The sequence below is a fragment of the Schistocerca cancellata genome, chromosome 2, assembly GCF_023864275.1.
Source record: "Schistocerca cancellata isolate TAMUIC-IGC-003103 chromosome 2, iqSchCanc2.1, whole genome shotgun sequence".
Taxonomy (NCBI): Eukaryota; Metazoa; Arthropoda; class Insecta; order Orthoptera; family Acrididae; genus Schistocerca; species Schistocerca cancellata.
The window spans coordinates 765,748,677-765,765,160 of NC_064627.1; the positions used below are offsets into that span (position 1 = coordinate 765,748,677).

Consider the following 16,484-nt stretch of genomic DNA (forward strand, 5'->3'; position numbering starts at 1 on the left):
TCCAGTCAACATTGTCAAAAGCTTTCTCTAAGTCTACAAATGCTAGAAACGTAGGTTTGCCTTTCCTTAATCTTTCTTCTAAGATATAAGTCGTAAGGTCAGTATTGCCTCACGTGTTTCAGTATTTCTACGGAATCCAAACTGATCTTCCCCGAGATCGGCTTCTGCTAGTTTTTCCATTCGTCTGTAAAGAATTCGTGTTAGTATTTTGCAGCTGTGGATTATTTAACTGATAGTTCCTATGAGTTGTAAAACGCATCGTCAGTTCACCCTACTGCATCACTATTATTTGCTGAAAAGTATTCCCCCTACGCTCGTCCATTATCACTTCCATCTATTCCTCAGATAGGAGGCTATAGAAAGAGTCCTGAGCTGTATGCTAACAGGCAGCACACGCATTAAACTCCTCTGTCTCAGACCCCAATATCTTGTTAGCTGAACACATTTCCCACCAAAAATAAAGATAATATCTTCCACTGCAGCTTTTCTCCTCGCAGTTCACATTTAGAACAGAGTAAAGGGATCGTCGTACGTAGGGTTTATTTTGAGTATATCTGCCAATAGCTTCGACAGGTATTGTGATTTTTTTTTGCCACCAGGATAACAGCAGTTTTATGACATCGTCAATTTTTGAGCTGTATTGCGATTTTAAGCGCTCCTTGGTGAGCACTCTGCATATAGTTGTATAATTATGACAGATCTTTATGGTTAATTACGTAATTAGGAGGGATCTGTACTTCATTTTCCCACCCTAAATTAATGAAGTAATCTAATCTTACTCACCTGCAGCTGGAGAGTTTCCCTGTGTATGGGGTGCACTTGGGCTTTCCGTCCAGGAGTACTGGGGTTAGAGTCCCGAAAAGGGTATCTGATAGTTTGAATTTCCCGCAAATTCCCAGATGGGAGGTGGGGGTGGGACGTTCAGCAAAGCCTTGGGAGAAAGAAATTCCCACCATTTTGAAATTCCCAGTGTTTCTTGAATTTCCCGCTAAAATTCGAAATTCCAACCAGTAGGGCAGGTTCTGAGGGAGTGGCGAAGGGGAAAGGGGAAGGGGGCGGGGTTCCTTGTACTGGCTGGGGATGATTGTCGTCAGGGGTAATAAACTAATCAGTTAATTATTTTGATATCAATTTTATATCAATATTGGAGTGGTAACGGTTTCGTCCGCCTACTCCAATCCCTACAAACAATTAAAATACAGTTAAAATTGGTAGTATAAAAACCCAATAAGACAGGAAATGAAACTGTGCCCTCCATTAATAGTTTATGCAGGGCATGGCACATGAAATGAACCCATTTAATATATTAATGTGTCCCACCACAAATCCGACGCCTTAACAGTGTCCATTTGGGAAGCTGAGACTGAACTTCACAAATAACATTTAGAATGGACCGGAACCGCGCGACTGCTACGGTCGCAGGTCCGAATCCTGCCTCGGGCATGGATGTGTGTGATGTCCTTAGGTTCGTTAGGTTTAAGTAGTGCTTAGAGCCATTTGAACCACTTTTTTTTAACTTAGAATTGAGCATTAAATGAAGAAAAAAATTCGGTAATTTGATGTGAGTGCACACTTAACTTTATGCCTAAAGAAAGAAGTGGGACCAATAACCAGAAGTCTGATAAGGAAACAGACGTGAATCTAGAAGGACATTATACTGAGTGCACTATCCGAAAATTACCTCGAGCAATTAAACAGAGAACCGACTCGTGGAGATAACATATTGGACCTACTGATAACAAACAGACCCGAACTTTTCGACTCTGTAAGTGCATACCAGGGAATCAGTGATTATAAGGCCGTTGCAGCATCCTTGAATACGAAAGTTAATAGGCATATAAAAAAAGGGAGGAAGGTTTACCTGTTTAGCAAGAGTAATAGAAGGCAGATTCAGTCTACCTAACAGATCAAAACGAAAATTTCTGTTCCGACACTGACAATATTGAGTGTTTATGGAAACAGTTCAAGACAATCGTAAAATGCGTTTTAGACAGGTACGTGCCGAATGAAACTGTGAGGGACGGGAAAAACCCACCGTCGTTCAACAACTAAGTTAGGAAACTACTGCGAAAGCAAAGAGAGATTCACTCCAAGTGTAAACGCAGCCAAAACCTCTCAGACAAACAGAAGCTAAAAGATGTCAAAGTAGCGTAAGGAGGGCTATGCGTGAACCGTTCAGTGAATTCGAAAGTAAAATTCTGTGTACCGACTTGACAGAAAATCCTAAGAAGTTCTGGTCTTACGTTAAATCAGTAAGTGGCTCGAAACAGCATATCCAGACACTCCGGGATGATGATGGCATTGAAACAGAGGATGACAAGCGTAAAGCTGAAATACTAAACACCTTTTTCCAAAGCTGTTTCACAGAGGAAGACCGCACTGCAGTTCCTTCTCTAAATCCTCGCGCAAACGAAAAAATGGCTGATATCGAATCGCTGATACCAATTCGATTCTACTCAGGGTACGCGAAAGAACTTGCCCCCTTCTAACAGCCGTGTACCGCAAGTCTCTAGAGGAACGGAAGGTTCCAAATGATTGGAAAAGAACACAGGTAGTCCCAGTCTTCAAGAAGGGTCGTCGAGAAGATGCACCAACCTATAGACCTTTATCTCTGACGTCGATCTGTTGTAGAATTTTAGAACATGTTTTTTGCTCGCGTATCATGTCGTTTTTGGAATCCCAGAATCTACTCTGTAGGAATCAACATGGTTTCCGGAAACAGCGATCGTGTGAGACCCAACTCGCTTTATTTGTTCATGAGACCCAGATACAGGCTCCCAGGTAGATGATCTTTTCCTTAACTTCCGGAAGGCGTTCGATACAGTTCCGCACTGTCGCCTGATAAACAAAGTTCAGAGCCTACGGAATATCAGACCAGCTGTGTGGCAGGATTGAAGAGTTTTTAGCAAACAGGACACAGAATGTTGTTATCAATGGGGAGACGTCTACAGACGTTAAGGTAACCTCTGGCGTGCCACAAGGGAGTGTTATGGGACCATTGCTTTTCACAATATATATAAATGACCTAGTAGATAGTGTCGGAAGTTCCACGGGGCTTTTCGCGGATGATGCTGTAGCATACAGAGAAGTTGCAGCATTAGAAAATTGTAACGAAATACAAGAAGATCTGCAGCGGATAGGCACTTGGTGCAGGGAGTGGCAACTGACACTTAACATAGACAAATGTAATGTATTGCGAATACATAGAAAGAAGGATCCTTTATTGTATAATTATATGATAGCGGAACAAACAGTGGCAGCAGTTACTTCTGTAAAATATCTGGGAGTATGCGTGCGGAACGATTTGAAGTGGAAAGATCATATAAAATTAATTGTTGGTAAGGCGGGTACCAGGTTGAGATTCATTGGGATAGTCCTTAGAAAATGTAGTACATCAACAAAGGAGGTGGCTTACAAAACACTCGTTCGACCTATACTTGAGTATTGCTCATCAGTGTGGGATCCATACCAGATCGGGTTGACGGAGGAGATAGAGAAGATCCAAAGAAGAGCGGCGCGTTTCGTCACAGGGTTATTTGGTAAACGTGATAGCGTTACGGAGATGTTTAGCAACCTCAAGTGGCAGACTCTGCGAGAGAGGCGCTCCGCATCGCGGTGTAGCTTGCTGTCCAGGTTTCTAGAGGGTGCGTTTGTGGATGAGGTATCGAATATATTGCTTCCCCCTACTTATACCTCCCGAGGAGATCACGAATCTAAAATTAGAGAGATTCGAGCGCGCACGGAGGCTTTCAGACAGTCGTTCCTCTCGCGAACCGTACGCGACTGTAACAGAAAAGGGAGGTAATGACAGTGGCACGTAAAGTGCCCTCCGCCACACACCGTTGGGTGGCTTGCGGAGTATAAATGTAGATGTATGTAGATGTACTAGAAAATAGTGAACTAAAAAGCCACAGTTCTGGTACAGAAAATGGCTATTATGGATATAGTTACTGCCGATGCTTGGCTCACTCGCATCCGATAAACCAAATGAGAAGCCCACCAGATATATCCATGAAACGGTCCGAGAAGGACAGCATCGGGCTACCAACAACATCAATACAGCGGCAGTCCACTGTCTGGCTCCAAGTCGAGTCAGTCGCTGAAGCACACAAGATGCTCGTTCCCTCTGTACACAGCCAACACTTCCACTGGTTTGCAGCCAGCTGGAGCATAAATAATAAAGGTTCGCATTCCAGGAACCCAACTGAGGGGCTCTTCCGGGTGAGGCTGCTGTGCTCAGAGCCGGTGACTTGACTGCCACACTTCTACCATCCATCAACTTCCAGCACACCACTCGTCTCCCTACCTGGGTACAACTCCACTGCCTCACTCCAAGCTAACCATTTGGCCTTCCCAGTCTCACTACCACTGCCCATACGCCTCCAACCACCACGCGAAGTATGCCGTCCTAAACAAAGATGTCCTGCTAGACACTGTCGCACGACCTATCGATCACGCAATGGTCCAAGCCCCAAAGGGGATGGTGGGCGTAAACAACAAAAATGGGTGATAGAACTGACCAATAAGCATGAGTCAGTGTGCCCTGGAGACAGCGCGTAACGAAGGGATGTAGACTTTTTTTTTTTTGTCACCAGTCTTCTGACTCGTTTGAATCTTGCAACCTACGTCCTCAATTATTTGCTGGATGTATTCCAATCTCTGTCTTCCTCTAAAGTTTGTGCTTTCTACAGCTCCCTCTTGTACTATGGAAGTCATTCCCTCATGTCTTAACAGATGTCCTATCATTCTGTCAGTTCTCCTTATCAGTGTTTTCCACATGCTCCTTTCCTCTCCGATTCTGCGCAGAGCCTCCTCATTCCTTACCTTATCAGTCCACCTAGTTTTCAACATTCGTCTGTAGCACTTCATTGCAGATTCTTCGATTCTCTTCTGTTCCGGTGTTCCCACAGTCCATGTTTCACTTCCACACAATGCTGTACTCCAGATGTACATTCTCTGAAATTTATTTCTCAAATTGAGGCCGGTATTTGATATTAGTAGACTTCTCTTGGCCAGGAATGCCTTTATTTGCCATTGCTAGTCTCCTTTTGATGTCCTCCATGCTCCGTCCGTCATTAATAATTTTACTTCCTAGGTAGCAGAATTTCTTAACTTCAACTATTTCGTGAACATCAATCCTGATGTTAATTTTCTCGCTCTTCACATTTCTACTACTTCTCATTACCTTCGTCTTTCTTCGATTTACTCTCAATCCATACTCTGTACTCATTAGACTAGTCGTTCCGTTCAATAGATCATATAATTCTTCGTCACTTTCACTCAGGATAGCAATGTCATCAGCGAATCTTATCATTGATATCCTTTCTCCTTGAATTTTAATTCCACTCCTGAACTTTTTTTATTTCCATCATTGCTTCTTCGATGTACATATTGAACAGTACGGGCGAAATGCTACATCCTTGTCTTACACCCTTTTTAATGCGAGCACTTCGTTCTTGGTAGTCCACTTCCATTATTCCCTCTTGGCTGTTGTACATATTGTATATGACACGTTTCTCCCTATAGCTTACTCCAACTTTTTTCGGAATTTCGAACATCTTGCAGAATTTTACATTGTCGAACGCTTTTTATGGGTCGACAAATCCTATGAACGTGTCTTGATTTTTCTTTAGTCTTACTTCCTTTATTAACCGCAACTTCAGCATTGCCTCTCTCGCGCCTTTACCTTCCCTAAAGCCATCGTCATCTAGCTCATCTTCAGTTTTCTTTTCCATTCTTCTGTATATTATTCTTGTAAGCAACTTGGATGGATGAACTGTGAAGCTGATTATGCAATAATTGTCGCACTTGTCAATTCTTGCCATCTTCGGAATTGTGTGGATGATGCTTTCCCGGAAGTCAGATGGTATGTCGCCAGACTCATACATTCTACACACCAACGAGAATAGTCGTATTGTTTCCACTTCTCCCAATTATTTCAGAGTCTCTGATGGAAAGTTATCGATCCCTTCTGCTTTATTTGATTTTAAGTCCTCCTAAGCTCTGTTAAATTCTGGTTCTAATGCTGGATTTCGTATCTCTTCTAAATCGATTCCTGTTCCTTCTTCTATCACATCAGACAGATCTTCCCCCTCATAGAGGCTTTCAATGTATTCTTTCCACCTATCCGCTGTCTCCTCTGCATTTAACAGTGGAATTCCCGTTGAAATCTTAATGTTGTCATCCTTGGTTTTAATATCACCGAAGGTTGTTTTGGCTTTCTGGCTCTGAGCACTATGGGACTTAACATCTATGGTCATCAGTCCCCTAGAACGTAGAACTACTTAAACCTAACTAACCTAAGGACATCACACAACACCCAGCCATCACGAGGCAGAGAAAATCCCTGACCCCGCCGGGAATCGAACCCGGGAACCCGGGCGCGGGAAGCGAGAACGCTAGCGCACGACCACGAGCTACGGGCTTTGGCTTTTTGGATGCTGAGTATGTCCTTGCGATAATCATTTCTTTTTCAATATCTTCACATTTTTCCTACAGCCATTTCTTCTTAGCTTCCCTGCACTTCCTATTTATTTCATTTCTCAGCGACTTAGTATTTCTGTATTCCTGAGTTTCCCAGAATATATTTTTACTTCCTCCTTTCATCGACCAATTGAAGTGTTTCTTCTGTTACCCATGGGTTCTTCGCAGTTGCCATCTTAGTACTATGTTTTGCTTCCCAACTTCTGTTATGGCCCTTTTTAGAGATGTTAATTCCTCTTCAACTGTACTGCCTACTGAGCTATTCCTCATTGATCTATAGCCTTAGAGAACTTCAACCGTATCTCGTCATTCCTTAGTACGTCGGTATAATGAGAAATGGATGGAAAATGCGAATTGCAACAGCTTGCAGGCAGGTGTTCAATGAGATGGTTGGCCATGGACATCTGTTGTAAAACTTTAGAACATGTTTTTTGCTCGCGTATCATGTCATTTCTGGAAACCCAGAATCTGCTCAGTAGGAATCAACGTGGATTCCGGAAACAGCGATCGTGTGAGTCCCAACTCGCTTTATTTGTTCATGAGACCCAGAAAATATTAGATACAGGCTCCCGGGTAGATGCCATTTTCCTTGACTTTCGGAAGGCGTTCGGTACAGTTCCGCACAGTCGCCTGATAAACAAAGTAAGAGCCTACGGAATATCTGACCACCTGTGTGGCTGGATTGAAGAGCTCTTAGCAAACCGAACACAGCATGTTGTTCTCAATGGAGAGACGTCTACAGACGTTAAAGTAACCTCTTGTGGATTGCCAGCGTCTTCGACGGCGCGCACCTTCCGCTGGGGGTCCCCTCTCTGAGGGGCGCGCACCTGCCTCAGACGACTGTTCGCGCCTCAAGTCACACCTCGAGACCTCCAGACAGAGGAACCAGTTGGCAGTTGGGAATGTAACAGTTCAGGCAGTCATCCCTCCTTGGGCCTTGCCTGTACCAAGAGGTAAGTGCAAACTCTACCTGTCGACTTGGGGCTGCGAATTACGCCTTGCCCAGTCGCTTGTTACGTGTCAAACGCGTGAGCGCAGAGGGAGGTATAAGGAATTAGAACAGACCTCAAACGCCGAAGCGGAGGAAGAGGAGAAGGAGGATAACAGTAAAAGAAGGAAAAGCAGATGAGGGGCTGTTCCGATGCCGGGCTACCGAAGCAGTACAACGCATACCCGAAAATACCCAAGACATGTTCCGCAAGGGAGGGGAAAAAAGTATAGCAGGAGGACAGACATACAGCACGAAGAGGTGCTACAAAGGCTGGGGCCACGTGATAACGAAACATGAACTCAACAAAGAGTGGTGAGCCCACCAGGTGTTCAACTTTCTGGTGGTTACACCGCCTGTTAATGTACCAGCATTTCACACTTGCAATGGCTTAATTCTCTTTTAAATTAATCTGTGATCTTGTAATGTTAATCACTTAAATATGTCATGAAGAAAAATGAATTCCCGAGACTGTATTACTCTATATAATTATTTTTTGGTGTTATGATTATTTTCCGTCAGAGTATGTATGTATGTTCAACATCTCCTCCTAATCTTCCACATAGATTTCAACCATACTTGATATACGCATCACTTGCTATCTGGAAAGAAGCGCAGTGGGGTTAAGAACCATCTACGTACCATAGGGATGGGAATGAGAATCTGGTGACATTGAAGCGTAACTCAGGATTTACCGAAGAAATTTCAGCCAAATGTGGTGTATACGGAACTCTCCTTTTGTATAAAAATACTGTGGGAGTAAAATTCCTAAGGGCCAGTAGGGGTGGTGGTGTGGATGAGAACGGGTGAATATTCTTAAACGACCTGCTGGTATTTATTTCCTGTATTTAGTTGACTTCGAATACTTTAAAAGAATGGAGTGCAATTTTTCTCTTATTTCTGCTGATCAACTTGTCAACCAGGTCGCGAGATTGAGCGCTCCAGCGAGCCAATGATTTCATCACTTTGTTCCTGAACGTATCATTAAGCCACACGGATGAATACCACAGATAAATTTTACAACCTCTTTGGAATTTGCGGCGGAGCGTTGAGATTCTGCTGCGTATAAAGTTCCGCTCACCTTGTGGTGAATGTCTTCTCTCACACGCACCCGCCCTTGAACTTACGAAATGTAGTTCTCAGTAGGAAAAAGCTGTAGGAAAAACAGGTGTGTTCCTCGTAACCGCAAGTCGTACTAAAATTTGTTTTGTCGGTGGAAGATTATCAATAGTTCAATGAAAGTATATAAGTGCGTAAAATTTCTCTGTATGACGGTAAGCTTGCATACAGCAGTTACTACCAAGCGTTACTCTAAGCTGTAAAAGTCTGAATAGTCCATACGCACACATCATTCACAACCGTTGTCAGTTTATCGCAATTATTGTTACCCTTCACAGAAAATTTACAAATGGATTGTTTCTTTTAGAATAGCTCGCTCAGATGTTGCTATGAACAATCTCATGTAGAAAAATGTGCACGTTCGCGAGTAGGGAACACGCCATGGGAAATTTACTTATTTAAAATGTCACCAAAAGCTCTGAATTTCACACAGTGGTTAAATCGAACTCTCTTACTCTTTACCCAATCATTCTCGTCGGAGCACCTCTCAATAGGTCCGACCACTATGAGACCCAAGCCCCGACTCTACTCATCTCTCTGCACAAAAAAAGTTTCTAGTTCCCAAAATACGCGCCAATATCCTAATTTCTGATTACCAGAGAAACATCACAGCCAGTAGGAAAGCAGGATCAAATCCGCTAAATCCCGCGCATGTATACAGAACCAACCAAAATTAACCACTGCATCACAATAGTAAATTAAAGCACTCTGTCTTCAGATCGTGAGTGGCCTACCGGGACCTTCGACCGCCGTGTCATCCCCAGTGGAGGATAAAGATAGGAGGGGCGTGGGGTCAGCACACCGCTCTCCCGGTCGTTATGATGGTATTCTTGACCGTAGCCGCTACTATTCGGTCGAGTAGCTCCTCAATTGGCATCACGAGGCTGAGTGCACCCCGAAAAATGGCAACAGCGCATGGCGGCCTGGATGGTCACCCATCCAAGTGGCAACCACGCCCGACAGCCCTTAACTTCGGTGATCTCACGGGAACCGGTGTATGCACTGTGGCAAGGCCGTTGCCATACAATAGTAAATTAACATAAATAAATTTTGAAAACCCACAAATCTAAAATGAACTCCGTCTTAACTTAACCAATTTACCGAAATCATAATCTCATTTCCCCAATACCATGAACCGAACAAATAGTTTATAACAAACTCCCCGCTACGAATGACTGACACACACTTTATTGTCGAACATTCCTCAAGACACCAGTTAGCTCAATGTATAGTATAAAAACCTTACATAAAACATTATTTCACATTCATACCTTAATTCACTCTCAAACTAAACACAATTACAATGTTAACTAACAGACAATTAGGGAATTAAACAAACAGAACTACAAATGAAAATGATAGTATTTCGACTGCAGCTCAGTGTCCGTCAGCTAGTGACCTCTACCACATTGCATAGAAACTACACACACTCTAGCATCTGACGCCACTTGTCCAGAGCGTGACTCATACTGCACTTCAGTTCACTGTTCTCTGATCTCAACTGGCATGAAGCAAGACGCTACGCCTCAAGTTGTATGGCGAAAAACAACGGACAGTGAGGCGTATACATGGTAGGCGAGAAGTCTTCATACCCACTAGCATCGAATGCTGACTGATTTTTTTAAACACAAATCCTTCCTTACGTATTAAGTGTTCAGTATATCGGAATGTACCCCATAATGCTGTAAACACATGTCCATGCACCTCCATGTTGTTCTTGACATATTTTTGATCATTTCCAGTGTTATAGTGCAAAATTCATCCTCAACAAGTCCGCGCATTTCTTCGTTTGTAGCTTAACGACGTGCAGATATATGCTCCTTAATGACTCCCGATAATGTCTTCTCAGTTGAGGTTAGGTATTCTTTGTGGGTATTTCAAGGGCGCTGGTGTTGCTGATGAACCACTCTTCACTGTCCTGGAAAGTGTCCATTTAGGAAGTTAGGAGGGTAGTGAGGAGGCGCTCCGTCTTGCTGCGACCATATGCGTTCTGAGAGACCCGTTTCCTCAAGATGAGGTATTGACCATGTTTGTAACTTGTGTCAGTACTTTGCGCCAATCACAGTCCCTTTAAAAAAGTACGGTCCAAGCAAATGTTGTGATGTCATCGCTGCTCCTGTCATTACATGACATGCGTTGCTTTCTAACTCGACTTTGCAAAGAGGATTATCTTTCGCCCAAACGACAATATTTCTAACACGTCAATTGCGATAAATGATACATTCCTCTGAAAATATAAACTAGGTATGGTTCCCCGCTTTTTGAAATTGAGTTAAATAAGCACGATATGCTAACAAAACGCGCTCATTCCGCTCTGTATTCCATATCTCATTTACGATCATCGGTCGGAGAGGTCTGACGTTAAGGTCTTTTTGCGTGTGATCTCGCATTGATGGCATCGGTGTACCGAGTTCTGTAGCACGTTTATTTAGGTGTTGACTTCATAGGTGACCGCTCAATTAGAGACTCTGGCACATGTTCCCTCTCGTGTCTTCTTCCTTCCACTCCGGGGCTCGTCTTTAACACAGCCAAAAGTAAAACCACTTCTTTCCAAATCCAGATGTGTTGCCTTTCCCGATGGTGCCTATTAAATATTGTCTGGACCGCTCCTAAAATCTATCTCATTGTCTGCCCTGTGTGTTGTCGTTTCCACTAAACTCCCCTATAGTGTAACTATGATCGCTCACATCTGCCTTCGTTACAAATTAATACTCGACCTGCAGCTGCGGAAACATATCAACAAGAATTCCAAAAATGTATTCCAACCACCAGTAAGAAGTATCGTAGCTACCTACATGCATGATAACGTTTGATACTGAATACGAGTTACAGGAATACAGGGCTTCTCACCCATCCTGTATGTGTGCATATGTCACGTAAGTCATTTCTAATCTTCTAGGCCTGTTGGGTAATAATATCAATATAACCAGTTACGCTGCTACGAATATTATTTTTATTCGAAGTATAGGCCTATTTCGGCTATATAGCCATCATCAGGTTATCTGTATTAGAACATCTGATAAATTTTGGTACCCATGTATTACATGCAAGCTACTCCAGAATATTATGATTGTACATACATTTCCAAGTCTTGACTTCGGTGCAATATCATGTCTCTTTTGCTGTCCATTTGTTACTGGTTATATCCTTTCGTTGTTCTTCTAGTAGTAATCAGTTGTGTGTTATGTTCTGACATTTCATTGATAATGGTCAAAAACAAAATTAATTTCCAGTAGAAATTTCGTGACTGCAATTACGTCAGATGGTCAGCAATATTGTATGATTACATCTGCTTGTTGACAACTCTACAAACATAGAATGAAGGCTTTCACGACCGGATGACAGAGCTGCTCGTAAACCTTTCGGGATGTGAGGTCCGAGAAACGCTTTTGTTCCTCTTTAAAGTCAGTACCGTCATTAGACTGTTTTTTATTTGCATTGTTACATTTACACGATCATGATTTCGGCTTCAAAGTGCCATTATCAAGTGTTTTAAGTGTTATACAGTGTCTAAGATGGCATACTGTCGTATTTAAAATACGCTTTTAGACAGATTGTCTAAGGGTCGATATTTCTGGTAAAGCGTACTGCTTTGTTTTATCACTGAATATATCATCTTGATACGGTGGTCGTTAATTTCTGTATGGAGAAATTTGAACAATAGGCTCTGCACAAAGCAAATAAGAAACCATATCGCTGTTACTGATTTGTAGACGACACATTTGTGGTTTGGTCCCATGGTAGAAACGCTTTGGACGAATTCGTTGAGCATCTAACTATAATTAATCCTAAAATCCAGTTCACCATGCAAATAGAAAATCATACGAACGGATATGCACATCGGAACACCTGGACGCTTAAATAAAACGTCTGAAGCAGGCTTTCGAGAAAAATGGCTATTCAGAGAAAGAGGTAAAGAGGATTTTGCGACCAAGGGACAGAAGACCGAAGGAAAAGGATGAACCACAACGATGGAAAAACACAAAAGAATGGTTCCAATGGCTCTGAGCACTATGGGACTTAACTTCTGAGGTCATCAGTCCCCTAGAACTTAGAAGTATTTAAACCTAACTAACCTAAGGACATCTCACACATCACTGCCCGAGGCAGCATTCGAACCTGCGAGCGTAGCGGTCGCGCGGTTCCAGAATGTACCACCTAGATCCGCTCGGCCACTCATGACGGCGAAAAATACAGTTTATCTCCCTTTTACTAAAAGAAGTAACCCATCAGATTGGCACGATTTTACAGAAACATGACATCAGACTGGTCTTTAGACCAACAAAGAGAATAAGTACTCCGATCTGTGAAGGACAAACGCCCTTCTCTGTCGACATGTGGTGTTTACAAAATTCCATGTACACGTGGTAAAGTTTAAATTGGAAGTACCAAAAGGAGCGTAAATAGGCGGCTAAGAGAGCACAGAAGTCTTTGCCGATTAGGAAAAATAGAGAAATTAGTTGTAGCGGGAGATGCTCTTCAGTCAGGAAACCACATAGTAAAGTTTTCTGAAACAGAAATTTTATCTTCAACGGTCTGGAACCGCGCGACCGCTACGGTCGCTGGTTCGAATCCTGCCTCGGGCATGGATGTGTGTGATGTCCTTAGGCTAGTTAGGTTTAAGTGGTTCTAAGCAGTTAAGTCGCATAGTGCTCAGAGCCATTTTATATTCAACGTCAAATTATTATCGACTACTATGTAGAAAAGTCCTTGAAATTTATAAGCATCAGGATAATTTTAATAGGAAAGAGGAGGCAATGAAACTTAGCGACATATGGACAGTGGCTCTGCAAAATCGCTATAAATCGTCTTTGGTAAGACGATAATCGATAGTTATGCTTTACCTCTGACAAGGATTATCTCTGCTCATCACGAGTTACTTTGAGCACACCCCCTTTTCTACAGTACTTATGTCGCTCTAAGACGTCCGATCGGTCAATCGGCAAGACTCATCGGAGGAGCGCCTCTGAGGATGTCCAGCGCAGTCCTGGACGAAACATCAGGAAGAGAAGAGTTTCTTGGATCACTACCTCACTTCCCAGAAGGTTCACCAGCAGCTAATTCTACAAGCGATGTTATTGGGTTATATAGAATGGATATCTGTTGTGTTGTGATATTTAAGCTAAATTTTGTCTCTGGTTGTGTTGTGGTCTATCCTGGATCTCGATGGATAATATCAATAAGGTTTTCGATGAACTGTTTATATTTTAGGACAGTTTGTTCGTTGAGGATTAAAAGTGGATAATTTCTTATCATAATTTCCTCATCGAGGAGATTGATCTAGAAGATGAACAATTTATCAGCAACTTTATTGACATTATCCACCAAGATCCAGGATAAACTATAGTACAAACAAAGAGAAAATGTGACTTAAATAACACAAGAAGAGAAATGTACATTCAATATAACCGAATAACGTCATTGGCAGAATTGTCAACAAGCAGATGTAACTACAGAATATCGCTGATCGTCTGACACTACTGCTGTCACGAAATTTTGACTGTAAATTAATTTCGTTTCTGACCATTATTAATGAAATATCAGAATGTAGCACAACTTATTAGTATTAAAGTAACAACGAAAGAGTGGAATGAGTAAACAAATAACATCAACAGAAATAACAAAATCGCTGACCATCTGTCACAACTTCTGTCATTAAATGTCAACTACAGAATAAAATTTATTTTTAATCACTACTAACACAAAAGTGAGAACATACAACAAAACTGATTATTATTCCTACATTAACGCAAAATGTAATCATTAACAAACAGACTTAAACAGAAACAACGATACTGCATGGAAGTCAGGACTTGAAAACATATGTGAAATAGTATTATTCATAGTAACTTGCATGTAATACAATATAAGTACCAAAATTTATAAGAAGTTACATTAAATAGAATATGTTGATTGCTTTATATCCCAATGAAGCCTGTAGTTTAAGTAAAAGTAATATTCATGAAGCGTAGTTGGTTATGTAAATGTATTATGTCCTTAAAAGACTTGAGTGTAAGTTCAACATCTTCTTATCTCCTACATCGATTTCAGCCGAACTTGGTACACATATTACTATCTCAAAAGAATTACTGTTGGGGGTAAAACCATCAATTTTCCATTGAGATGGAGGTAGTAATGGGGTGATGGAGAAGGCGGGTGGACGAGGTGGGCAAATAGGGAGGGTGGTAGGAGGTAGACAGAGGGAGGGGCAGAGGAGATGGAGGACAGAGGGAGGGGGAGAGGAGGTGGAGGACAGAGGGAGGGGGAGAGGAGGTGGAGGACAGAGAGAGGGGCGGAGAAAGTGGACAGAGATTGGGAGTGGAGGTGAACAAAAAGATGAAAGGAAAAATGTTTATTTCTCACTACAGCTTCGCTGTAGGGGGAGAGGTGGTGGTGGACAGAGGGAGGGGTGGAGAAGGAGGTGGCCAGAGAGTGGGTGGGGAGGATGAGGAGGGGATGGTCTAATATAAGATGTGGATAAGTAAGTATCGGGGCAACGATGGGTTTCTCAGCTAGTGAATAACATACAGCACTGAGCTATTTTCGACGATGAATAGACGTAAATATTTCCGCTCTTCAGGTGCTTCTTCGCGGAGGCGGCAGCCCGGTGGAGGCTCGTACGCTGCGGGTCCTGCACACGGCCATCTTCCTCGCCAGGCCCGACGGGTCGCGCCTACGCCTGTTCGCCAGCCCTCTGCCCATGGCGCTGCGCTACCTGGACGTCGTGCGTGCTGCAGCCAAAGGTAGGTCCCCGCCATTCATCTGCACTACACTGTTCCTCCTGAGCAGCACCATGTAGCGCGCTTGCAGCACCACCTGGTACGTACACGGTGTTAATGGACAAGGAACGACAGCGAAGTAGTTTGATCTTCTTCAGAAAGTACTGTCGTTTCATAACTTCTTTTGTTCGGGATCGGGACAACTAAGACGTGATGTGAAGCCGATAGTACCGAGCTCTTTGAAAATTATGTCCTGACAGAGACCTCTGCGATGTAAACATCCTGTGTTCAACAATGCACGGTGACCTGTGTCCTTACGGCTCACATTACAGAGGCAGGAGAGTATCTTAACCCTGGCATAGCAGATTTGATTTGAATTAACTTGCACCCCACATTGGGATCCGCTGGTCCCCAATAAAACGTTAGCATATATCGTGTGTTTCAAGCTCTTTAATATATACATTGGACTGTTTATATGTATCGGAATTTGTAAATGACTAAGTAGTTACTTGTAGTGATTATTTTTTTTATTACAACAACGAGTAACACATGGTATTTATAAAATGTGTGTAGTATTATTAATAAATGATGTTTTATATTTCTTTATTTTTAGCTTCCTCATATTTGAATGTGTACGATGGAACAGAATGTCTTATTTGACTTTACTTAGTTGTTACAATGAGTAACATACGTATTTACAAATTTGATATAAGTTACACTTAAACGCTATGCTGAAAACGAGTTTTCATATATTTTTTATTAATGTATAAATTCAACATGAGTCTGAACTTGAATGTACAAAATAAAATAATATAATGGATTATTTGCTTTTTACTGGATATTTTGGCACTGGGTGTTTACAAAATTACTATTATAGCATATTCGTGCAAAAACGCATAAGAAATATGAAACTAACGTATATTAGAGTCAAGTGAAAAACTGTAATATATCTGTCACCATTTTTATTATCAGTGAGCACACTTGGTACAAATTAGGGCTCTATGTTAATCACAGATCGCCCTTTTGCAGGCGTGGAGACTCATTTTTGTTTTTCTGCCTCTTTTCCTTGAACACAGTGAACGTCTCACTTTGCTGGTTAGAGGTTCTGGTCTGTCTGGTGCCTCAGTATCTATTTCCAATAGTTCTTCCAGAGTTCTCTTCACATTCCTTCATAG

General features: G+C 42.2%; 1 protein-coding gene across 1 annotated transcript in view; it reads left to right on the plus strand.

The window, feature by feature from the left end:
- LOC126158378 (uncharacterized) overlaps nucleotides 1-15,969 on the plus strand; it is a 111,083-nt gene extending 95,114 nt beyond the window's left edge. Inside the window, exons 3-4 of the mRNA XM_049916439.1 lie at nucleotides 15,171-15,333; nucleotides 15,923-15,969. Of these exons, the coding sequence (XP_049772396.1) occupies nucleotides 15,171-15,333; nucleotides 15,923-15,969 (210 nt within the window). The remainder of the gene's footprint in view (nucleotides 1-15,170; nucleotides 15,334-15,922) is intronic.
- The last annotated feature ends 515 nt before the right edge of the window (nucleotides 15,970-16,484 follow it).